At 39.2% G+C, this 25,710-nt stretch overlaps 1 protein-coding gene across 4 annotated transcripts; it reads right to left on the minus strand.

Annotated features, from left to right (window-relative positions):
• Window positions 1-207: 207 nt before the first annotated feature.
• NHLRC3 (NHL repeat containing 3) lies at window positions 208-25,652 on the minus strand. Of its 4 annotated transcripts, none has more exons than XM_016208901.2 (7): window positions 25,292-25,652; window positions 24,310-24,462; window positions 23,853-24,000; window positions 7,172-7,303; window positions 4,425-4,516; window positions 1,926-2,038; window positions 208-815 (listed from the first exon to the last, which is right to left on the minus strand). In XM_016208901.2, the coding sequence occupies exons 1-7, from the start codon at window positions 25,373-25,375 to the stop codon at window positions 563-565; spliced, it is 975 nt and encodes a 324-aa protein (XP_016064387.2). In that variant the 5' UTR covers window positions 25,376-25,652; the 3' UTR covers window positions 208-562. The 4 variants fall into 4 exon arrangements, with proteins under 4 accessions (XP_016064387.2, XP_016064385.2, XP_016064386.2 ...); XM_016208899.2 differs by having other exon boundaries at window positions 7,172-7,372; XM_016208900.2 differs by having other exon boundaries at window positions 7,172-7,318; window positions 25,292-25,651.
• Between the last annotated feature and the right edge of the window lie 58 nt (window positions 25,653-25,710).

The raw sequence follows: 25,710 nt of genomic DNA on the forward strand, positions 1-25,710 counted from the left end.
AAAATTCAATAAATTATCCTAAAAACCTATTTTCATTTTGTTCCATTCCCGCACAATCCGTGGGTAGTTTACCAGGACAAATAACTAGGTTACAACCTTAGTCCCTCTTTCTGACCCTATATTTTTTAGAGTTACATTTGTTTCATTAAAGTATCCTATATATTTATAAGTAAAATTAAGTCACAAAAATGGCAACACAACACATAATTCTATTTTTTAAAAAAATATATATTTATTGATTTCAGAGAGAGGAAAGGAGAGGGAGAGAGAGATAGAAACATCAATGATGATGTTCTTGTCAAGCCCAGAACCCGGGCATGTGCTCTGACAGGGAATCAAACCCCGATCGCCTGGATCCCAGGTTGACGCTCAACTGCTGAGCCACGTCAGGCCGGGCAACATATAATTCTTAATGACTTTATAGAAACAAATTTTCTGATACTAGATTAGATACAAATAAAAATAAAAAATGAATTCTTGCTCTTGAACATTATTTTTAAGCATTTAACAATGAATTTGAGAATCTGAACCTTCATTTGAATGATCTCTAGGGAAATAAACATTATAAGTGGAATGAAGGGAAATAGCTTTTCAAAGGGACATATTTTTGTACTTGTTTTGCTCCAATTTCTGCTACATAGATTGCTCCAGTTTTTCCACTGACGTCTAAGAGATGAGGTAAAACTTGATCTGCTAGTTGGATTGAGCTTATCACAGAACAGTAGCCAATGCTTCCCACTGGGGGTGCTGCCACAAATAAGAGCCTGCTAAGATTCAGTTGGGCTACAACCAAGTACTTCCCGTCAGGAGTAAATCTAAGGAGGAAGACATTTTACATAATAAATTAATGTAAAATTATCATACATGTTTATTTTCTCAACATTTTTATCCCCCACAGTGCTAAACAACAGCAGACACCTACTTGCTGAAGATTTTCATTTTCCCCAAGTTATTTTATTAGCCCTCTGACTGATAAATTATTTGCAGCACATTTTCTAGATTCATAATATGCTGGATTGGTTTTTACCTGCCCCCAATATACTTATAATGTAACATACACACACACACAGAGAACAACAAAAAAGAGCAAAAAGCTATCACACAGCAGTTCACATATGAATATATATACCAAATTGCTTACAAACTGATTGATTTGTTCACTGATTCTATAAATATTGAGTTCCTAGTTTGCCTACAGTATTCTAGATGCCAAGAATATGGTTGTGAGCAAGAAACCCAAATATCTACTATTTTGCCTTTTATTCTAGTGGGAGAATAAAACAATGAAAAAATTGAGATAAAACAGAATGACAAGTAATTACAGAGGCTATGATAAAACTTTGAGTCTAGTGATACAGTGTGATTGGGGAAGGGGGTGTACTTTATTGAGGATTTAAGAGCAGGGACCATAGGCACGGGAGGGTCACTAAAAGCAAGAACCAGAAAGGATCACAGAGAAGGACAAAAAGAGTGTTGAAGGGTTCTTTTAAAGAGAATTTTAAATTGATCTAATTCTATTAATGTGGGAACAAGACATTTGTGATTGTAGACATAGACAAAGATTAGCTTAAATTAATAAAAAATAGCATTATCATAGTACTTACTACACAAAATGAATGTAATAAAGAATCAATGTTAGGCTACAGGCTCAAGACTTTCATTTTCATTCTGTTTAAAAATTTACCAAATGTATCTCAAGGGAAATCTCTAGAAAAGGCCCAGCATGTACTTGAGTCACATAGTACACTGGGAATGTAACTAGCTGGAATTTAAAATATGATTACATGTTTTCTGCATACTGGTTTTCCCCCCCTTTTTCCCTGCTTAAAATTATCAAAAAATATTTTAAACTTTCAGCTAGCTTTTCAGAGAACCTAACATAAATCACATAAAACAAGGATTTTAAAATAAAAGGAAACAATTACCTGACTGAAGAAGGTCCCTCTTCTGTGAAACAATTATTCCATGCTCCTAACCACACCCCAGTGTCTTTATCAAATACTTGAATTCTTTTATTTCCTCGGTCAGCAACCCACACCTAAGAAATAAAAACATAAGTGTTTGCTAGAAAAGATCCACATTATAATGAGAAGAAAAAAAGAGGGGCGAGAGAATGAAATTTACTTTTATTAATTGCACATATGCTATTTATTTTAGTATTTAAAGGTCCCCACATAAGATCATTAAAAACCCCATTTTCAGATAGGAAATTAAAGTTCAGAAAGGTTACAATATCTTGAAGTGAGCTTACAACAAGTGGGAGAACCACTTTATGGGCCATCTCTCTTAACTCAAAGCCTATAATGTTCTGACTGCTATACTAAACATTTGAATAACGAAAAAACTAGTGTACTCCAATATAATGCAGATGATTTGGAGATATTGAAGCATCAGCATTCATTCATTCCTCTAACAAACATTCACTGTCACTGAGTCCTGTCAATTCGTCAGCTCCTGAGCCAGGTAATAAAACAAAGACAAAGAAAAGTAGCCTTGCTCCTCAGGAGCTCAGGCTAGAGGAACGCCAGGAATTCATTCACACTGCAATATCATTAAACCTTTACCTGCTATTTACCAAGATATATCCAAAGTGCTGAACCATTTAAAGAGGAAGTGTGGGAGATTTTAATTACATGTAAAGAATGACAGTAGACTAACAATAGGTTTAGTTTAGGTTTGTTATAGGCTGCAATAAGTTGTCAAGGAAACTGTTGTTATAAAACAAGAATGTACATTTTAAATGACATTTCTAGTATTGTACTTGATGTATGAAACTCATGGCATACATACAGTGAAATCATTTTTAATGACATGCGACTAGGGTTGTAGAGCTATAAAGAATGGACTAGAAGGGTGGCCCAACCCAACTGACCTCTACCTCTCCCCCCTTCAGGATCTTTAGATTTCTGGGATTTGTGGATTCAGGGACTAATTTTTCAGGATAACCCTGATTATATATTTATCAAAGTGTGTAAGTTTTGGTAGCCACTGAATTCATCTCCGATCAGAAACAAAGACTCATTGCATCACTTGAGAAAGGTTGCTGATCCCTAAGTAAGGTCATTGATTTTGGTAATTTTCTTAGGTTAATAATCAAGGAGGAAACATAGTTTAGTCCCCAAGATTGGGACTAAATATGCAGAAATAACTCTCATTTTCTATCACTCAGTAATATCAGTATGCCTACCAAATGATCTTCAAGTCCTCTCAAAATAACATTTCTCACCATGGTCAATTTACCTGGGCTTTTAAGTCTTCATGCTCAGAGACTTGTTCTTGTTCTTTTCCCATGAGGACAGTACTTAGTTCCAACTCTCTAGTTCCCAATTAACATACAAAGGTCACATGTTCAGTTATCTTCCTATCTATGATGCGAATACTTGAAAATTTTTATGATCAAAACATTCTCACTTTGTCAACATAGTAAGCAAATCATAATCCAGAAAGTTGCTTGCTGAGCACAGAATAAGAAGTGGAAATGGATTAAATTTCTAATGGCATGAAGCAAAGATAGTCTGATCCATCTATTATGCACCAAGACATTTAGTCATTTAACAAATATGCATAAGATGACTACTACATGCTAGGCATTAAGATACAAAACAAAAGAAATTCATTATGTGCACTCCCACAGCCTACAATTTATTTGGGAAGACAATTAAATTGTTCTATTATAGTTACTATAATGGGGAAGTACAGGTTACTATAGGAAACCAGAAGAAACTTTTGGCGTTGGGGTTTGGTTATAGAAAAGTAACTCCAAAGAATTAACATGTATGTTTAAAGGTATACAAAAGCAAAAGAGGTGATACTTGATAGGGGTGGGTAAAAAGGAAATAAATTGCAATTTGCTACTTAAAGCAATTTGTTCCCTAGACAGAGTGCAGCTAGTAAAAACAAAAGTTTGGCTAGGTGGCTCTGTTTTCAAGCTTCCAAGATTAACCTCTTCTATCTCTCTTTTGATCAATACATTCTAGAAGTAACTTTGTTTAATTCTAGAATTAAAAATATATTTAAATACTCATGGTAGTTTTCCTAGTAGGAGATCAACTCTTTTTTCTAAATCAGGTAACTTTACTTACATTTTGTTCCATTATTTGTTCCTTCTACCCTTTAAGTGAATAGAAAATCTATTTTGCTCATTTCTAAATACTGGGAAACTCCTTTCATTATAGGACTCAAACATTTGTAAGAGAGTATGGTCTGTAAAGCCAGTCCCAGAGGTATTGTCCAGAAACACCCAGATGCATACATCCATATCCACATCCATATACATCAACGACATACATGCACATCCAGATGTGCAGACATGCACAGGTGCACTAAGATCCATATGTACAAGCCCAGCTATATACACCTAGACACACACACATACAAACACATCCAGACACACAGTTCCAGACACAATGACACTGTATACTTACTCGACCAGATGAATCAACTGTAACACTGTGAGGTATGTTGAACTTAGCAGGCCCTGTCCCATTTTCTCCATGCAACCAAAGCATCATGAAATCTATAAGAGGTAAACATATATGGTCAGGGTAACATATAGAATACCTTATGCATTTACATGTTATATTTTATGTAACAGGATGCAAATAAACTTTTCAATTCAATTATAACCCTATTCTTTGCTTTCTGTTTATATACCCATTTGCCTAATTCTAATGCTTTACCAAAAAACCCCCCAAAATTCCTTGTTTCAAGTAATTGATTTACTTCTTTAATGATTATCTCCATGTGAATTTTTCATCACTCAAAATCATTTAGGGTTCATGTCAACTTCTTCCTTAAACTGGTTCCCCTTGCTAACTAATCTGTTCTTTGGTATTACCATTCCTCTGAGCTTAAATATTCACGTTATGTTTCTATAGTCTGCCTCATTTACTACTCTGTAGTGAGTTAAATTGTAGCCCCCTGAAAAGATATGTCCCAAGTCCCAACCTTCGGTACCTATGAATGCGATCTTATTGGAAATAGGGTCTTGGCAGATATAGTTAAGTTAGGAATTTTGAGATGAGATGATCCTGGATTTAGAGTGGATCTTAAATCCAATGACTAGTGTCCTTATATGAGAAAAGAGAGGGAGATTTGAGACCCAGAGACACAGTGAAGAAGGCCTTGTGAAGACAGAGGCAGAGACTGAATGAGGCTGCTAAAATTCAAAAAATGTTTGGAGCCACCCAAGGCTGACAGAGGCAAGGAAGGATTCTCCTCTAGTGCCTGTAGAAGGAAAATGACCTGCCCTATGGATTTCAGACTTCTGGATTCCAAAACCACAAGGGAACATTTTTTAAGCCTCCCAATCTGTAGCGATTTGTTACAGCAACCAGAAGCTAATGCACCCTCATTCAATCTGTCTCCTAAATTTGTTTGTTTCTTTCATAGAAATTTTTGGATTCTTACTTTATTCCCACCTCACCTCCCTTTAACTATCACCAACCAAATTCAGTTACTAGGTGATAAATTAACTATATTGCTCCCACACAACAGAGCTTACGGCGAATATATCCTGATATAGTGCTGTATCTTACAAAAACTTTGCTTCTGTAACATTACTTCTCTACTAAAAAACCAGAAAGATACTTTTTCTTTTAAATTTTTACTTATTGAATTTGTTACAGGGAAAGATAAGGGAGAAAGAGAGAGAGGAGAGAGAGGCATAGAAACATCCATTTGTTGTTCCACTTATTTATCATTCATTGGTTGCTTCTCATATGTGCCCTGACTGGGGACTGAATCCACAACCTTGGCATATCGGGATGATGGTCTAACCAACTGAGCTACCCAGCCAGGGCCGAAGACTCTTTATAGGCAAATTGTGGCTTCAAATCCTTAAATAAACTGTGGAGGAGAGACTGTTCCATGACATGACCACTGCCAAACCATGAGCTAGATGTGGCCCAGAACAAATATTGGTTCTCATAAACCCTCTCAGAGACTGATGTGCCTCTCCCCCATGCCCGAAGGCATGCTGGTTCCTGGAACAGGCAGTTGCCCTGCCCATGGAAAGTATGCAAGGTCTTTTTCTCTTAGTACCCCTATTCATTCTGCCCTGTTCTAGAGAATCCTTTAGCACCTACCATGCAGCTTGGAGGACATCCGTATCATCTTGTCTCCCTGGGATGTGCCTTCTATGTAAGTTCCCTCAAGAAACTCTAGTTGTAATGTGGGATGTCAGCCTTTTTTTGGTTTCTTGGCCCTAAATTTTCCCAACATAAGCTCTCGAGTATATACCAAATCTTATTTTCTACTATTCATAAAGCGCACCTTAAGATCCTTTCCTAAAGAAGGCCTATTATCACCACCTGTAGACTTTGTGTGATAAAGGCTTGTGAATACTTCTGTCTCGCTCTTCTCCAATCGGAAACAGTTTAGTGCAAGAACTATTTCCTTCTTGAACTTCTCCAGGCAACAGTAGTTTCTTCTCCTAATTTTCTTTTATAATTTTATTAATCTTATTAACAATCAATACCACAAAATAGCATTTAACTGTTTCATTTGTAATAAACCTACACCTAAAATACTACTGAGGATGCAGAGCAGGGAATTCAATAAAACACTTGCTGATCACTCTGGCCCGTGGCTCGTTGGTTAGAACTGTAGACCGAAGGGTCACAGGTTCAATTCTTGGTCAAGGGCATGTACTTGGGTTGCTGGTTCATTTTGCAGCCCTAGTCAGGGTGTGTGCTGGAGGCAACCAATCTATGTGTGTATCTCACATCAATGTTTCTCTCTCTATCCCCCTCCCCCCGCCCCCCACTCTATCTAAAAGCAAAGGAAAAACCACCTCAGGTGAGGATTAAAAACAAACAAACAAACAACACTTGCCGATCAATCAACCTTCACTATAGCTCTGAAATGTCAGGTTTCTGACCTCCCAATCCTTAATAGGATAGAATAACAACTTTTTCTTCAACTTACTATAACTTCTCAAACTGCCTCCAGTTCATTTCAAAGGAAACACCTAGCTTTTGGTGAAGAATAAGCAAATCTATTAGCAGAATCACTGGCCATCCCACATAGCTGTTCTGATTTTTTCCTGGTAATACACTTGAGCCCTTTACAGATTCATATTCAATAGTTATAGCATTATACCAAGTATCAAACAAATTAAATAAAACTTATTAAATAATGTTCTTATATAATACCATTAAAATTAATGTACCTTGGGACAACTTGATCAATCTGTTATTCAGTCCTCCATCTCCATCCACAATGTAAATATCTCCTGTGCTCTCTATATATAATTCTGCAGGGTTGTCAAACTGCAGGGGGTTCAAACCAGTGCCTTTTTTGCCTGGGGTACCCAAGACTTGAATAAGATCACCAAAGGAATTATATTTTTTAATAGTATGACCAAAGGATCCTATAAAGACAGGCATGCACATTTCACAAATACAACCACTTTACAAATATTCGTGTTTTTCAAGTACAATTGACTCTTGAACAATGGGGATGGGGCAATGTGTGTTACAGGCACCAACCCCTTCACAGCTGAAAATCACATATAACGTTTCACACCCCAAGAACTTAACTACTAATAGCCTACTGCTAACTGGAACTTATTGATAGCATAAACAGTCAATTAACACATATTTTGTATGTTATATGTATTATATACTGTATTCTTATAATAAAGTACGCTAATGAAATGAGAATGCGCCCTGGCCAATGTGGGCTCAGTTGGTTGGAGCATCATCCCATGCACTGAAGGGTCAAGGGTTAGATTCCTGGTCAGGGCGCATATGGAAGGCAACCAATTGATGTTTCTTTCTCATTGATGTTTCCCTCTGTATTCCTCCCTCTCCCTGCCTCTCTTTCTAAAATCAATAAAAACATATCCTTTGGTGAGCATTAAAAAAAATTATTAAAGAAAAGAAAATGCTATTAAGAAAATCATATAAAAGAGAAAATATATAGTATATATTGAAAAAATCTGCTTATAAGTAAACCCGTCCAGTTCAAACCCGTGTTGTTGAATGGCCAGCTGTAAGCTGAGAGCAAAAAATCTGTTAGAATTAAACAGTAATAAAAAGTTAATAGGCTCAGATAATTAAATGTTATATTTGACAAGCAATGGAGCTTCCTCATTAGTTATAGCTAAATCTACTCAGGAAGTAAAATCTCAGGTACTCCAAAATAAACAGATTCTAAATTCAAACAAATAAAATAACTGACTCCTTATACAGAAAGCTCATATTAAATTATCAGTACACTATTTTCCATTTTAATCTTATGACCTTGAATAAGCATTACTTGTACAAGGAAATCAAGTTGGAATGGGGAAAAAACCCAATTTACATTTGAAAACTGTTATTTCACTCATTCATGTGCAGACCTCAAATTTCAGTAGGTCCACAAAAAGTTCTTTATAATACAGGTTTTTTTTAACTACATTTTCTCCTAGTGGAAACAAATTCAAAATTCAACTCATTAACTTTTCTTTCCTAAGAAGGGAGTAAATCTTTCTAAATCATCAGTATCTTATCTTCTCATATTAAAATTTGAGTTACAATTATCTCACAAGCAAAAGTATAAAGTAGAATATTAATAAATAGAGAAACACCACAAAGCAGCTAACAGAAATCCACTTGCAGGCATACCAAGACCAAACTAAGTGGTAGTTGTTCAAAAGATAAACTATACTGAGCTTGCTGGAAATAAAATGAATTAGCTTACATTACAATTCTATCTTGAAAATTGTATTTATTACTATATTTGAATTGGAGGCTTGAGCTAAAGTTTGTAGCAATAATAAAAGAACAAAAGATTATTAAAGAACTCAAATTCCAAAGTTTCTAAAGAATTAGCAGAAGAGATAAAAAATGTTTTTTAGCCTGGCCACCATAGCTCAGTGGTTGAACACTGACCTATGATTCAGGAGATCAAGCTTTGATTCCCTGTCAGAGTACATGCCCAGGTTTCGGCCTTGATCCCCAGTGGGGGATGTGCAGGAGGCAGCTGATCAGTAACTCTCTCATCATTGATATTTCTCTATCTCCCTCTCACTTCCTCTCTCTGAAATCAATAAAGACATATTTAAAAAAAAAAAAAAAAAGTTTTTTAAAAATGGCTGATTTGTAGCCATGTTTTTATTAAAGGGAATTTATTCCATTGAAAAATGAGAAGGAATATAAAAACTGTCTTCAGATCTGTACATTGGAAAACAAACTATAATGAAAAGAATGAAGAGATGATGAGTGTTCTTTTTATTTTGGAAATCAGTGAAGTATTTTATAAAAAAATACAACACATGAATGGAATGAATTAAAAAGTAAAGGTCTTTAACAGGAAATCATAAAAAAAAAGGGGGGAAGGGGAAAATAGTAAAATTTCATTGCAATGAACTCAGACATAATCTAGTGAGTTTTTTTGGTTTAAACATTTATTACCATCCACCATACATCTTGAAATCAATGGTTATTAGCTGAGGCTCAGAAATCTTTTGGGTTCTGAGAACAAATGTGATAATGGCACTTCTTATAAAAATTGAGGCCTCATTGCCCTAGCCGGTTTTGCTCAGTGGTTAGAGTGTCAGCCTGCAGACTGAAGGGTCTCGGGTTCAATTCCGGTCAAGGGCATGTACCTCCCCAGCTCCAGTTGGGGTGCATGTGGGAGGCAACCAACTGCTGTGTCTCTCACATCAATGTTTCTCTCTCTTTCTCTCTCTCTCTCCCTTCCACTCTCTCTGAAAAGCAATGGAAAAAATAACCTCAGGTGAGGATTAAAAAATAAATAAATAAATTGAGGCCTCATTAATTCCAAAATAGTATCTGAATTAGCCAGAACTGGGGAAACAGGATGTCCCTCAAGCTATGAACATAACTGGGCCAAAGAGTATTACGATTATTCTTTTTGATCCCATTCCTTCCTGAGATAATGCCAGGTTTTCTCTGATACTTTCTTGTCTTAAGCTACAAGAACATTCAAACAGCTATCTCTGAAAATGTATCTCCACAGCTGTAAATTCAATTGCGCTTACTTTGTTTTCAGCACACTCTACTAAAAATATTTGATGGAAGGAAGAGTTCAGTCAATGAGATTTCAGAAGCGTTAACACCAGAAGTTTCTGTAAATTGTGCAATTTGGTCGAACAAGCAATTCTGATTTCTTAGCACAATCCCATTTGAAAGAAAACTGGTAAAGGAAAATGAGAAACAAGGATTCTACTCACTAGTTTTTAGAGATGTCATTTTAATTGGCATCACAGGAGATGTTCAGAATTTTTGTTTACCCAAGAAAAGCAATTAATGCTTTAAAGAAGAAAAGGCTCAGGGAATCCAAGATGGCACAGAGTAGGTGGAAGTTACACTCAGCTCCTCCCAGGACCAAACTGGAATTACAACTAAAATACTGAACAATCAACTTGAATAACCAACTGAACACTAGCTGAAGTGAAGTGCTATAACCAAGGATTTACAGAAGAAGCCACATCGAGGCTGGTAGGAAGTGCGGAGATGTGAAAAGGATTTGCCCTGCACCCAAGTGCAGCAGTTGAGAACCTGGAGGGATATTTCAGCTGCGAAGGTTTCATCTGAAGAGTGAGGGGTCTCAAATCCATGCTAGGTTCCCCAGCCCAGATCACCAGAGCAGGGAAGAGGAACCCATGTAACATCTGGCTGTAAAAATCAGTGGGGATTCTGTCCACCAGGCACCCTCTTTAAGGACTAGTACACAAAATCTCCTTCATAACCACTAACCCTAGGCTCTAACTCAGAGCAGACTAGAGTCATGTGAACAAAAACTGGGTTGTACGGCTTTGGAGAGAGATCCGGAGGGACAACCACATGGTCCCTGTGCTGAGTCCCTCTCCCACACCATCCACAGACACCATCTTTCTTAGGTCTAGAACTCCCCTCCATATGGCATCAGCCTGGGGTAATGCAATAACTTCACCGTCCCAACTCTGTCAGCCTGCTCAGCAGAGTTATCACTCTTCAGAGGAGTCAGCTGTCTAGGCCTTAGTGTAGAGGTCCAGGTGGACTCAGGAAGTGTCAGAGACTGAGTGTGTGGTTTATTCCTGTGAGCTTGAATGGAGCTACCAACCCATGAGAGATCAACTAGCCAAACCCTCCTGACTCTTGGTGTCCCTGCCCTGCCAAGCAAAGGTTTTCAAAAAGGTCCATCCAGAATCAGGGACAAACTGAGTTTTGTAGCTCTAGGGTAGGGGTCATTAGTACCTTGGCATGCCTGACTGGCTCACTGTTCCTATGCAGAGACCTCCCTTTACACGACGAAATCTTGGTCTGTTTTGGCTTGATGAACTCTGCTAGCGTCACTGTAACAACTCCCTGAGACCATGCCCCATCACAAAGGTCTTTGGACACCTGGTGGGTGGCACCTGACCTTGGTGTACCCTGGGAATTTTGCTGAGTGGCCTCAGACCCAGCATAGGCACTGAGTTTGAATCTCTTTCAATCCAGTGAATAATACTCACCCTACCTGGTGACTCACTGAGAACCTACCCCATGTTACTCATGTATAGCCAGAGGTTCTTTCAGTGACTGAGACTAACAGGTGGCCAGCAGGTAGAGGCAGGTGGAGGTGGATCTCAGGGAGCCTTGGGCCTTTTGCTGACCTACCCCTGGGCTCAGTGCTAGTGGAAGCTAGCCTTGGTGCACACCTTGGCCCTTCCCACACACACCAAGGCCAAGCAGAGGCAGTCATAAATTATGAATTGCTTTGTACTCCAAACAGGTAGCCCAGGGCCAGTCACAGGGAGTGTCTTGACATCAACCTGCACAGAAGTCCCTCCCAAGATGCCTACACACTCAGTGGTGGGTTTCATGTTTCATAAGAGTAGGACCACTTAGCTTGATAAGTGGCACATCCAAAAGATGTTCTCTGCATGCACCAGAACTTGCTGGGGCAAATTCTACTTCATGAGGTAAAGGCTCATACACTGTGGTTGGAGTTGAGCTTCACAGTCAACCACCCTGAGGGTAGACCCCACACACAGAGGGGCCAACAGCACTCAAAAGTCAACTACAACAGGAGGGCTCTCATAACCCACACAAGGGACATTTTTGGAACACTTTGCTCGGATGATAAGGAAGATGCAACTGAGCCCCACAGAAAACCTACTACATAAGGAAACCATAGCAAGACTGGGAGACATAGCATATCTACCTAATGCACAGAAACCAATACAAAGAGGCAGCCAAAATGGGGAGACAAAAATGCATGCCCCAAATGAAAAAACAGGAGAAATCCCCAGAAAAATAAAATAAAATGAAGGCAAGCAATCTGCCAGATACAGAGTTCAAAACAATGGCTATAAGGACGCTCAAGGAACTTAGAGGAAGAATGGATCAACTCAGGGAGAACGTCAACAGAGACAGTAAGCATAAAAAAGGATGTAGGAACCATAAGAAAGACCCAGTCAGAAATGAAGAATACAGTATCTGAAATGAAAAATACACTAGAAGGAATGAACAGTAGGTTAGATGAAGAAGAGGACTGAATTAGTAATATGGAAGATGAGGTAGCAGAAATAACCCAATCAGAGTAATAAATTTTTTTTTTTTTTAATTGAGGACAGTTTACGGGACATCTGGGACAAAATAAGGTGTTAAAACATACGCTTCATAGGAATACCAAGAGAAGAAAAGAGAGAACAAGAGACTGAGAACCAATTCAAATAAAAAATGACTGAAAACTTCCCTAAAATGGTGAAGTAAAAAGACACGCAAGTTCAGGAAGTACAGAGTTCCACACAAGATGAAGCCAAAGAGTTGTACACTAATACACATCATATTAAATTGGCAAAGGTTAAAAACAAAGAGAGAATTTTAAAAGCAGCAAGAGAAACACAGTTACCTACAAGGCAGCGCCCATAAGAATGTCAGCTGACTGGACAACAGAAAAATTTCAGGCCAGAAGGAACTGAAACGAACTACTCAGAGTGATGAAAAAGCAAAGATCTACAACCAAGATTACTCTATCCAGCAAGGCTATCATTTAAAATGGAAGGAGTTCCCCAGAGAAGAAAAAGCTAAAGTAGTTCATTACCACCAAACCAGTAGTACAATAAATTTTAAAGGTACTTCTTTAAGAAGAAAAAGAACAACAAAAGAGGATCATCGTTATAAAGAAAAAAATGAAAATTAGTACATACCTATCAATTTCACTTTAAATGTAAATGGTTTAAATGCTTCATTCAAAAGACAATGAAACAAAGAGGGAGATGATATTTGCAAACAATAGTTCTGACAAAAGTTTAATATCCAAAATATGTAAAGAACTCATAAAAATCAACAGCAAACAAACAACCCAATTAAAAAATGGGCAGAGGACCCGCACAGACACCTCTCACAAGAAGACATACAAACAGCCAACAGATACATGAAAATATGTTCAACTTCACTAGCAATTAGGGGAAAGCAAATCAAAAGTACAATGAGATACTAGTTTACACCTGTTAAAATGGCTATTATCAACAACACAATAACAAGTGTTAGAGGAAAAAGAACCCTCATACACTGGTGGTAGGAATGTAGACTGGTACAGCCACTATGGAAAAGTCTGGTGATTCTTCAAGAAATTAAGATTAGAGCTACCATATGACCCAGAATTTGGTCCTCTCCTGGTTGTATAACCAAAAACCTCAAAAACATGTATTTGCAAAGATACATGCACCCCTATGTTCACTGCAGCATTATTCACAATGGCCAAGGCATGGAGACAATCAAAGTGTCCTAAGAAAAGGAATGGATATAGAAGATGTGGTACATATACACAGTGGAATACTACTCAGCCATAAGAAAAGTTGAAATACTGCCATTTGTGACAACATGGATGGACCTTGAGAATATTATGCTTACTAAAATAAGTCAGTCAGAAAAAGCTAAGAACCATGATTTCATTCACATGTGGGATATAAAGCTGAAACTTGTGAACACAAAGAGCAGTGTGGTCACTGCTAGAAGGAAGGGGATGGGGAGCAGGGGTGAAGGGGGCCTAATATATGGTGTCGGAAGATGATTTGACTTTGGGTGGTGGGTTCACACTACAGTATACTGATCTTGTAACATAGAAGTCCACATCTGAAACCTATTTGATACCAATGTCATTCCAAAAATTTAATTTTAAAAAAAGACAGGATATGAAAACAAGACCCACATATGCTGTCTATAAGAGACCCACCTCAGAACAAAGACACACACAAAGTTAGGCATGGAAAAAGATATTTCATGAAAATTAAGACAGAGCAAAGCTGGGATGCCATACTTATATATAAAAAAATAGACTTAAAAACTGAGCAATAATAAGAGACAAAGAAAAACTTTACATAATGATAAAGTGATCAATCCAACGATAGGATATAACTTTTGCAAACATTTATGTAACCAACACAGGAACACCTAAGTATATAAAGCAAATTAAAGGGAGAGACTGAAAGTACGATAGTCAGTAGGGGGTTTTAACACCGCAATGACATCAATGGATAGATCTTGGAGACAGAAAATCAACAAGGACAGCAGCCTTAAATGACAAAATAAATCAAATGGATTTAATTGATATTTTCAGAGCATTTTAACCCAGAGCAGCAGCAGAATATTCATTCTATTCAAGTGTATATGGAACATTTTGTAGGAGAGAACACGTTAGGACACAAAACAAGTCTCGATATATTTAAAAAGAATAGGAGGGAGGAAACAAGATGGCGATGTAGGCGACCGCTGTCCCCGCTGCCTCTCGCAACCACATCAAAATTACAACTAAAATACAGAACCACCATCACTCAGAACCTCCTGAGATCTAGCTACAGAAGCCCTACAGCCAGGGAACTGAAGAAGCATCAAGGCTGGTATGAGGGGCGGAAACGGGGGCGGATCAGGGCTGAATCTTGGAGACAGGGCTGCGGGCCCACACCCAGCGCTGCAGTTTAAACCCAGCAGGGCATCTCCGTGGTGAAGGTTTCCCGGAGGAGCAAGGGGTCCCGGCCCCACAGCAGGCCCCCAGCCCAGGGCTCCAGGGCCGGGAAGAAATATCCCAACAACTTCAGGCTATAAAAAGCAGCAGGGGCTGTGGCGGAGGGTCGCAGACCAGGTGGGAGTCCGAGGCAGGTCCTCTTAAAGGGCCCCCACATGGACTCACTCAGATACGCTCCCTCTGAGCCCCAGAGCTGGGCAGCAGCTTGAACGGAACCTGGGACACTTGGGGAGGAACGAACCTGCCTGAAATCGAGGCGAGAGGTGGTGGGGCGGCTTCTCCCGGGCAGAGGAGCTGGCAGAGGCCACTGCTCCTTTGGCGAGTCCTCCCCACACACAGCTGGCAGGCAGGCGCCATATTTGAATTACCAGCACTTGAATCACATCTTTGGCCCGCCCCCCACCGGTGATTCCCGGAGGTCCCTCCCCTCCCCACATGCAGGCTCATCCAAGCCATTTCCAGTGAATTTTCTAGGCAAGTGGCCCCTGGAGCCTTATGCTTAGGACTTTACTAAAATCTCTCAAACAAGCAGCAGTGTGCCCCATAAGGCTTGATAAGTGGCCCCGGGCCTGGCACTAGCAGCAGCCTGCATTGGTTCATAGCTTATTCATAGCTTGGCCTGTCGTGGACACCTCCAAGCCCAGCAAAAGTAGAGTCCAACTACGGTTTGCTTGTGTAGCTTATGCTGGGCGGCCCTGGGCAAGGCTGACTGGCAGAGGCTAACTTTGCACCTCCCGGGAGGCCCCAGAGACAGCGCACCTGGTGGTCAGACTCGACCATGCTGGATTACAACCCTACCACATCCACAAGTGACACACTCAAGGGGAGCACTTGGTGAACATCAAAGCTCCACTGAAGTAAATCCTGCTCCAGAGGGGTGTGTCCTGCACAGCAGCTCTCTGGCTGTAGTTGCAGCTGGTCCTCACAGCCAGTTGGCCTGGAGTCAATTCCTCCCAGTGATGCCAACAGCAACCAAGGCTCAACTACAACAGGACGGTGCACACAGCCCATACAGGGGAGTACCTAGAAGGCCCAGCTCAGGTGACTGGGGAAGCTGAGCCACTGGACCCTATAGAACACCTACTACACAAAGCTACTCTACAAATTCCAGGAGGCATAGCAGCTCTACCTAATACATAGAAACAAACACCTGAAAGCAGCCAAAATGTGGAGGCAAAGAAACATGTTACAAAGGAAAGAACAGAAGAAATCTTTAGAAGAGGAACTAAATAAAATAGAACCAAGCAAGCTACTAGATACAGAGTTCAGAATTTTGTTTATAAGGATGTTCAAGCATATTAGAAAGAGTATTACGGAAACAACTGAGACCATCGATGACATAATAAAGTAACAATTTGAAATGAAGACTACACGAACTGAAATGAAGAATAACTTACAGGGAATCAACAGTAAAGTAGAGGACGCTGAGAATCAAATCAGCAATTTGGAACATGAGGAAACATAAAACACACAATCACAAGAGCAAAAAGAAAAAAGAATACAGAAATATGAAGATAGCATAAGGAGCCTCTGGGACAACTTCAAGAGGCCCAACATTCGTATTATTCAGGTGCCAGAAGGAGACGCAAGAGACCAAGAAATTGAAAACCTATTTGAAAAAATAATGACAGAAAACTTCCCCTACTTGGGGAAAGAAATAGACTTACAAGTCCAGGAAATGCAAAGTGTCCCAAACAAGAGGAACCCAAAGAGGCCCACAGCAAGACACATCATAATTAGAATGCCAAAGGTTAAAGATAAAGAGAGAATCTTAAAAGCAGCAAGAGAAAAGCAGTTAGTTACCTAGAAGGAAGCACCCATACGGCTGTCACCTGATTTCTCAACAGAAAATTTGCAGGCCAGAAGGGAGTGGAAAGATATATTCAAAGTGATGAAAAGCAAGAACCAACAAGCAAGATTGTTCTACGTAGCAAAGGTATCATTTAGAACTGAAGGTCAGATAAAGAGCTTTGCAGATAAGAAAAAGCTAAAGCAGTTCATCATCATCAGACCAGCACTACAGGAAATGTTGGAGGGTCTTCTTTAAGAAGCTAACGAACAAAATAATCTGATGAACTAAACAGATACAGAGACACTGATGCAGGCAACAGGTGATCATACTTCAGAGGGAAGAGGGAAGGGGGGTGGAGGGTAGGAAGAGATTAACCAAAGATGCATATATGCATAACCCATGGACTCAGTCAATAATAGGGTGAAGGCCTGGGGAGGGGGTGGAAGGGAGGTGGAGGGGGTTAATTGGGGGGAAAAATGAGACATCTATAATACTTTCAACAGCAAAGATAAATCTAAAAAAAAAAAAGACGAAAATTATATTAAGCATCTTCTCTGACCACAATGGAATAAAATTTGAAATAAATTACAGTACAAAAAAATAAAAAACACAAACATATGTTGCCTAAGTAACATGGTACTTAACAATGAATCGGTTAACAATGAGATCAATAAAGTAATAAAAAAAATACCTTGAGACAAACGAAAATGAAAACACAATAACCCCAAAACTATGGGACAGAGTAAAAGCAGTCCTAAGAGGAAAATTCACTGTATCACAGGCCTACCTTAAGAAAGAAGGAAAATTTCAAATAAACAATAAAAACTTATACTTTAAGGAACTAGAGAAAAAAATAACAAACAATGCTCAAAGTGAGTAAAAAGAAGGAGATAATAATGATCAGAATGGAAATAAACAAAATAGAATCTAAAAAAAACATTAAAAGAGCAATGAAATCAAGAGTTGGTTGTTTGAGAATATAAACAAGATTGATCATCTTTTAACAACACTCACCAAGAAAAAAGAGGAAGGGGTCAATGGGGGAAAAGAAGGAGACATCTGTAATACTTTCAACAATAAAGAGAAATTTTAAAAAAAGAAAAAAATTAAGAAAAAAGAATTGTCACGATCAAGGCTAGTTACAACAAAAAAAAAAAATAAGAAAATAAAAGAAGAAAATAAAATAAAACTTGAACAAGAAGTAACAACTGATACCACAGGAATACAAAGAATTATAAGAAAATATTACAAACAACTATATGCCAAAAATTGGAAAATCTGTAAGATATGGATAAATTCCTAGAAAAAATACAATCTTCTAACACTGAATTAAGAAGAAACAGAAAATCTAAATACACCAATTGCAACTAATAAAATTAAAGCAATAATCAAAAAACTCCCAACAAACTAACAGATTGCTTCACAGGTGAATTTTACCAAACATTCACAGAAGAACTAACACCTGTCCTCATCATACTATTCCACAAAATTCACAAGGAGAGAAAACTGCCAAACTGATTATCCTAATTCTAAAACCAGATAAATACACTACAAAGAAGGAAAATTATAAGCCAGTATTACTGATGAACATAGATAGATGCTAAAATCATCAACAAACTCAGTGAATTGTGACACGATGGGTCTTGAGAATATCCTGCTCAGTGAAATAAGACAGAAAAAGTCAAGAACCATATGATTTCACTCATACGTGGAATATAAAACTGAAAGCAACAAATGAATAAACAAGAAAAACAAACAAAAACTCATAGATACATATAACAGTATGATAGTTACCAGAAGGAAGGGGGGGTGGGAGTAGTAAAGGTTAAGGAGGGTCAAATATATGGTGATAGATGAAGATGTGACTGGGTGGTGGACACACAATGCAATATACAGATAATGCATCATAGAATTATACACTTGAAACGTATATAATCTTATTAACCAACGTCATCTCAATAAATTTAGCTGAAAAAATATATTGTCAAACTAAATTCAGCAATACACTAAAAAGATCATACTCCATGATCAAGTGAGATTTATTCTGGGGATGCAAGGTTCATACATCTGTAAATCAATTAATGTGTTATACCACATAAACAAAATAAAGAATAAAAATCATATGATCATACCAATAGATGTAGATATGAATTAGACAAAACCCAGCACCCATTTATGATAAAAAACAACCAACTCTCAGCAAAGTGGGAAAAGAATATATCTCAACATAACAAAGGCCATATGTTTGTAATAAACCCACAGCTAACACTATTCTCAATGAGAAAAAAAACTAAAAGCATTTCACTTAAGATCAGGAACAAGACAAGGTAAAGGCACCCAAACTGGAAAGGAAGAAGTAAAACTGTCATTATTTGCAGATGACATGATATTGTATATAGAGAACCCTAAAGTTCCCACCCAAAAACTACTAGAACTAATAAATTCATTAAAGTAGCAGGATACAACAAATGTTCAAAAGTTGGTTGCATTTTTATACACCAATAATAAAAAGAAAAGAAAGGGAAACTAAGAAAAAAAATCCCATTTTTCAATTGCAACAAAAACCATAAAACATCTAGGAATAAATTTAACCAAGGAGGTAAAAGATCTGTACACAGAAAATTATAAGACACAAAGAAGGAAACTGAAAAAGGTACAAATAAATGGAAGCATATAGAATGCTCATAGATAAGAAGAATTAACATCACTAAAATATCCATCCTACCCAAAAGCAATCTATAGATTTCAACATAATTTCTACCCACATACCAATGGTGTACTTCACAGTACTAGAACAAATAATTCAAAAATTACATGGAACCACAAAAGACTTTGAATAGCCACAGCAATCCTAAGAAGAATGATGGAGGTATCAAACTACCTGACATCAAACTATACTACAAAGGCTACAATAATCAAAACAGTATGGCACAAAAACAGACATAAATCAAAGGAACAGAATAAAGGGCCCAGAAATAAACCCACACCTATATGGTCAATAATATTTGACAAAGGACGCAAGAACGTACAATGGGGTAAAGGCAATGTATTTAATAAACAGTTTTGGGAAAAATGGACAAATACCTGCAAAAAATGAAACTAGTCCACCTTACATTATATACAAAAATAAACACAAAATGAATTCAAGGAGGAAACAAGATGGCAGCGTAGGTAACAGCTGCACCTGCCGCCTCCCTCAACCACATCAAAATTACAACTAAAATACAGAACCACCATCACTCAGAGCCTTCTGAAATCTGGCTGAACAGAAGCCCTACAACCAGGGAACTGAAGGAGCAGAGAGAGCAGTAGAAGGGGCAGAGACACGGGAAGATTGGGGCTGAATCACGGAGACACGGCCTCAGGCCCACACCGGGCGCCTCGGTTGAAACCGGGGAGGGAATCTCAGCAGTGGGAGTTTCCAGAGAAGTGAGCGGTCCCAGCCCCACAGCAGGCCCCCAGCCCAGGGCTCCAGGGCCCGGAATAAATGTCCCCACAACTCCGGGCTGTGAAACCCGAGGGGACTGTCTCTGAGGGTTTCGGAGGCTGCGGGAGCCCCAGCAGCTCCTCTTAAAGGGCCCGCCCATGGACTCACTCAGACACGCTCGTCTGAGCCCAGCGCCAGGCAGCAGCTTGAAAGGAACCTGGGACACTTGGGGAGGAACTAACCTGCCTGCGATCAGGGCGAGAGCTGTGGGGGCGGCTTTCTCCTGGGTGGAGGGGCTGGCAGAGGGTACTACTCCTTTGGCAAGTTCTCTACGCTCACGGCTGGCAGGCAGGCACCGTATTTGAATCGCCAGCACCTGAATCACACGTTTGGCCCCGCCCCTCCCCACCTGCAAGCTCATCCAGGCCATTTCCTGTGGCTTTCCTATGCAAGTGGCCTCTCCAGCCTTATGCTTAGGACTTTCCTAAAATCTCTCAAACAAGCAGCAGCATGCCCCATATGGCTTGATAAGTGGCCCCGGGCCTGGCACTAGCAGCAGCCTGCATTAGCTCATAGCTTGGCCTCTCCTGGACACCTCCAAGCCCAGCACAAGTAGCAGCCATCTATAGATTGCTATGTAGCTCAGGCTGGGTGGCCCTGGGCAAGGCCCTGGCACAGGCTTACTTTGCACCTCCCAGGAGGCCTCAGAGACAGTGCACCTGGTGGTCAGACTCGACCATGCTGATTACAACCCTACCACATCCACAAGTGACACACTCAAGGGGTGCACTTGGTGAACATCAAAACTCCACTGAAGTAAATCCTGCTCCAGAGGGGTGTGTCCTGCACAGCAGCTCGTCAGCTGTAGTTGCAGCTGGTCCTCACAGCTGATTGGCCTGGATATCAATTCATCCCAGTGATGCCAATAGCAACTGAGGCTCAACTAGAACAGGAGAGTGCACACAGCCCACACAGGGCAGCACCTAGAAGGCCCAGTTCAGGTTACTGCAGAGACTGACACACTGGACCCTACAGGACACCTAGTACACAAAGCCATTCTACAAATTCCAGGAGACATAGCAGCTCTACCTAATACATAGAAACAAACACCTGGAAGCAGCCAAAACGTGGAGGCAAAGAAACATGTCACAAAGGACAGAACAGAAGAAATCTGTAGAAAAAGAACTAAATTAAATGAATCCAAGCAAGCTACTAGATACAGAGTTCAGAATAATGGTTATAAGGATGATCAAGGATATTAGTAAGAGTATGACGAAAATAATTGAGAAAATCGATGCTACACGAAATGAAATGAAGAATAATTTACAAGTAATCAACAGTAGAGTATAAGATGCTGAGAATCAAATCAGCAATTTGGAAGATGAAGAAACAAAAAACACTCAACCAGAAGAGCAAAAAGAAAAAAGAATTCAAAATTATGAAGATAGCATAAGGAGCCTCTGGGACAACTTCAAAAGGCCCAACATTCGTATTATTCGGGTGCCAGGAGAAAAAAGAAAGCAAGAAACTGAAAACCTATTTGAAAAAATAATTACAGAAAACTTCCTCTACCTGGGGAAAGAAATAGACTCACAAGTCCAGGAAGCACAGAGGGTCCCAAACAAGAGGAACCCAAAAAGGCCCACAGCAAGAGACATCATAATTAAAATGCCAAAGGTTAAAGACAAAGAGAGAATCTTAAAAGCAGCAAGAGAAAAGCAATTAGTTACCTACAAGGGAGCACCGATAAGACTGTCACCTGATTTCTCAACAGAAACCTTGCAGGCCAGAAGGGAGTGGCAAGAAATATTCAAAGTGATGAAAAATATGGAACTACAACCAAGGTTACTCTAACCAGCAAAGCTATCATTTAGAATTGAAGGTCAGATAAAGAGCTTCTCAGACAAGGAAAAGCTAAATGAGTTCATCACCACCAGACCAGCACTGCAGGAAATACTGAAGGGTCTTCTTTAATAAGAAGCTAATGAACAAAAGAATCTGATGAACTAAATAGATCCAGAGACATTGACGCATGAAGGGGGGTGGAGGGTGGGAAGAGATTAACCAAAGAAGTTATATGCATATATGCATAACACATAGACACAGACAATGACGGGATGAAGGCCTGGGGAAGGGGTGGGAGCGAGGTAGAGGGGGTCAGTTGGGGGAAAAAATGGGACACCTGTAATACTTTAAACAATAAATAAAATAAAAAATGAATTCTAGACTTATGTAAGCCTCAAAACCCATAAAACGCCCAGAAAAAATGAGGTAGTAAAATTTCAGACCTTCCTCTTAGCAATATTTTTTTCTGATACATCTCCTCAGGCAAGGGAAATAAAAAAATAAATAAATAGGACTACATTAAACTACAAAATTCTTGCACAGCAAAGGCAACTATCAAGAAAAGAAAAAGACAACTTTGAATGGAAGATATTTGCCAATGATATATCCAATACAGGTTACTATCCAAAATTTATAAAGAACTCATACTACTCAACACCAAGAACACAAACAATCCAATTAAAAAATGGGTAGAGGACCAGAACAGACACATCTCCAAAGAGGACATACAGATGGCCAATATGGTTAAGGTCACTAATCATCAGAGAAATGCAAATTAAAACCACAAGGAGATATCACTTCACACCCATTAGAATGGCTATCATCAATAAATCAATAAGTGTTGTCGAGGATGTGGAGAAAAGACATCCCTCATGCAGTGTTGGTGGGAATACAGATTGGTTCAGCCACTATGGAAAACAGTATGGAGGTTCCTCAAAAAATTAAAGATTGAACTGCCTTATAACACAGTGATTCTACTTGTGGTTATTTATCTGAAGAGGCCCAAAACACTAAATCAAAAAAAATATGCACCACTATGTTCATTGCAGTTATTTACGGTAGCCAAGATATGAAAGCAACCCACATGCTCATCAATAGACCAATGGATAAAAAAGCTGTGATATATATATACAATGAAATATTACTCAGCCATAAAATAGAATGAAATCCTAGAGGGTATTATGCGACAGCATGAATGGACCTAGAGGGTATTATGCTCAGTGAAATCAGTCAGTCAGAGAAAGACAAATACCATATGATTTCACTTATATGTGGACTCTAAAGAACAAAATAAAGGGAGAAACAAAACTGAAATACTTATAGACACAGAAACCAAACCGGTGATTGCAAGAAGGGAGAGGGATTGGGAGACTGAGTGAAACAGGTGAAGGAATTAAGAAGTACAAATTGGTAGTTGCAAATAGTCTTGAGGAATACAGTGAATACAGAAGAGGGATATAGTCAATAACATTGTGATACTATGTATGGGGCCAGATGGGTACTGAAAATATCAGGGTGAACAATTTTTAATATATATGATTGTCTAATCACCAAGCTGTACACCTGAAATCAATATAAAAATAACACAAAAAGTAAACTGTAATTGAAAAATGAAAATATAAATTTAAAAAAAAAGACTATTTTTAAGTTAAAGGAAAGATCATAATAATGATAGCCTCCTTGTTAAATTCTTCATTAAGAACAATATATTTTTTAAAATAAGTGATTTAATGAATCATTAAAGAAAGTATAATTAGATTGGGAACTCTGACTTTAAAACGTACAAGAAAGAACACGGGCAAAGATATAATTTCTAGCAAGATAATTTAGTGATACCAGTATACATACCACTTCCTACATCCGTGATCCAGATTGCTTGTTCATCCAGTGAATTGGTTGCAAACATACCATGAGGTGTGTCAACTGTGGAATTCCAAGCTCGTAGAAAATAACCGTCCTCTGTGAACACTAATACCTTTGGGATATTATCCCCTCTCTGAAGGTATACAAAAATAATCACTTAGATAGGATCAATTTTAAGGAAGTAATCTTTATTTTGGCAGAGAGAAGCAAAAACTAAAGGTTAATTGAGGAATTTAGCTAACATTTAAAATTTAAAAACCCAGCTTCAAAACTGAACACTATTAATATCTATCAAATTCAAAGTCATATATTCACTTCAAAGCAATTCAAGAAGCAAATTCCATAACTAGCATGATGTAAACATATATAGTAACAGTACAGTAAAACAGGCTGCTGCCTTTGTGTTCATGTATTTTTTTTTTTAAATCCCAATTTTACTTACTTGGGCTATGTAAACCAGTCCATTCAGGGTGTCAACTGCAGTACAAAATGTTGCTCCAGTAAAGTACTCTGAATGCTTAGGCCAATTCACATCGAGCCTATAAAGAATTTCCTCAGTTCTCCAGGAAATTTGGAAAACAAACTCCCTTAAAACCTTAAATAAAATCAGAAGATTAAGACACAGTTCACAGCCTAGGTTGAAAAAGCAAAAAATACGGCCTATTTTTAAGCATGCCTTGACACCTCTGTCACAGAGGTCAGAAGTGATTGGGAAGAAATGGTCTTATACATTTAAAGACCAAGTCGACCAAAATACAAATTTGAAAATTACCTGAGGATGTAGTGGTAGCTGGGAAAGAAGAGAATGCACTATATGTATATGCTCCTCGATTTACACCCCGATGATCCCATAATTTTAAAATATCGTAGGTCAAAAATGCATTACTACACGCAACCTACCGATCATAACCTAGCCTACTTGCAACGTGCTCAGATCACACATTATCCTATAGTTGAGCAATTATCTTAGTTTCATTTCACGAAGGCTCTCTCTTCTTTTCACCAGGAGCAGAAGACACAGATGTGTGTTTATAAACATGATGGTATCCGAAAATACAATATGCAAAAAACGCTGACAACAACAGTGCAACGTATTGCATACGCTGTTTACCTTCCTGATCCTGTGGCTGAGAACTGCCTGGCATCAGGAGCAAGCTTGCATAGCGCTAGCCCGTGGAAGTGCAGTGTCTACTGAATGGTATCACTTTTGCACTATCCCAAAGTGGAAAAATCATAAGTCAGGAACCCTCCGTACAAACATTTTAAAACTAAGTGACAAGGCAACACCTCGGGGTTCCGCCCCCCCCCCCCCCCCCCCCCCGTTTGAGACAAGCTAGTGCACCACCTCCATTCCAGAGGGAAGCATCGCCTCTCAGAAGAGCTATCCACACCTCAAGTAGCCATTTCCTTACTATGCCACTCACCGGAGAGCCAGAAAAATGCGAATGTAAAACCAGAAGTGCAAGGAAGAAGCCAGCGCCACCCGCACAGAGCCAGATTCTCGCCATGAAGAAACCGGAAACGCGACCAGGAGCTTGTGCAGGCGCTAGGAGGCTGCCAAACAGCCTCAGATCCACAGGGTTCCTGGCAGCACACAGCGACTGCTTAAGCTCCTATCTCCAATCGCCCTTCTTTGGCTGCGTGGGGTTTGAGAGACTGAAGGGAGCGCAGAGCTGGGCGAAAGAATATTAGTACTGGGTGGGGGGTTCCCAGACCGTTCCAGCGTCCCCCACCTTGTCACGTGCCCTCGGGCTGACCCAGTGACCAAGTCTACCCCTCCCCTCCCGGAAAGCGGTCCTACGCCGAAGACTTCTTTCGTATAAGATAAGGGTGCCCATAGTTA

The sequence above is a fragment of the Miniopterus natalensis genome, chromosome 2, assembly GCF_054644295.1.
Source record: "Miniopterus natalensis isolate mMinNat1 chromosome 2, mMinNat1.hap1, whole genome shotgun sequence".
Lineage (NCBI taxonomy): Eukaryota > Metazoa > Chordata > Mammalia > Chiroptera > Miniopteridae > Miniopterus > Miniopterus natalensis.

Bases quoted from the DNA above. Each gene is read 5' to 3' on its own strand.
- NHLRC3 (XM_016208899.2), bottom strand. From the start codon at position 25,375: ATGGCGAGAATCTGGCTCTGTGCGGGTGGCGCTGGCTTCTTCCTTGCA. The intron at 24,001-24,309 runs GTAAGTAAAATT...GTATACCTTCAG, and splicing joins GACTGGTTTACATAGCCCAA to AGAGGGGATAATATCCCAAA. The intron at 7,373-23,852 runs GTATGTATACTG...CTGTCTTTATAG, and splicing joins GATCACGGATGTAGGAAGTG to GATCCTTTGGTCATACTATT.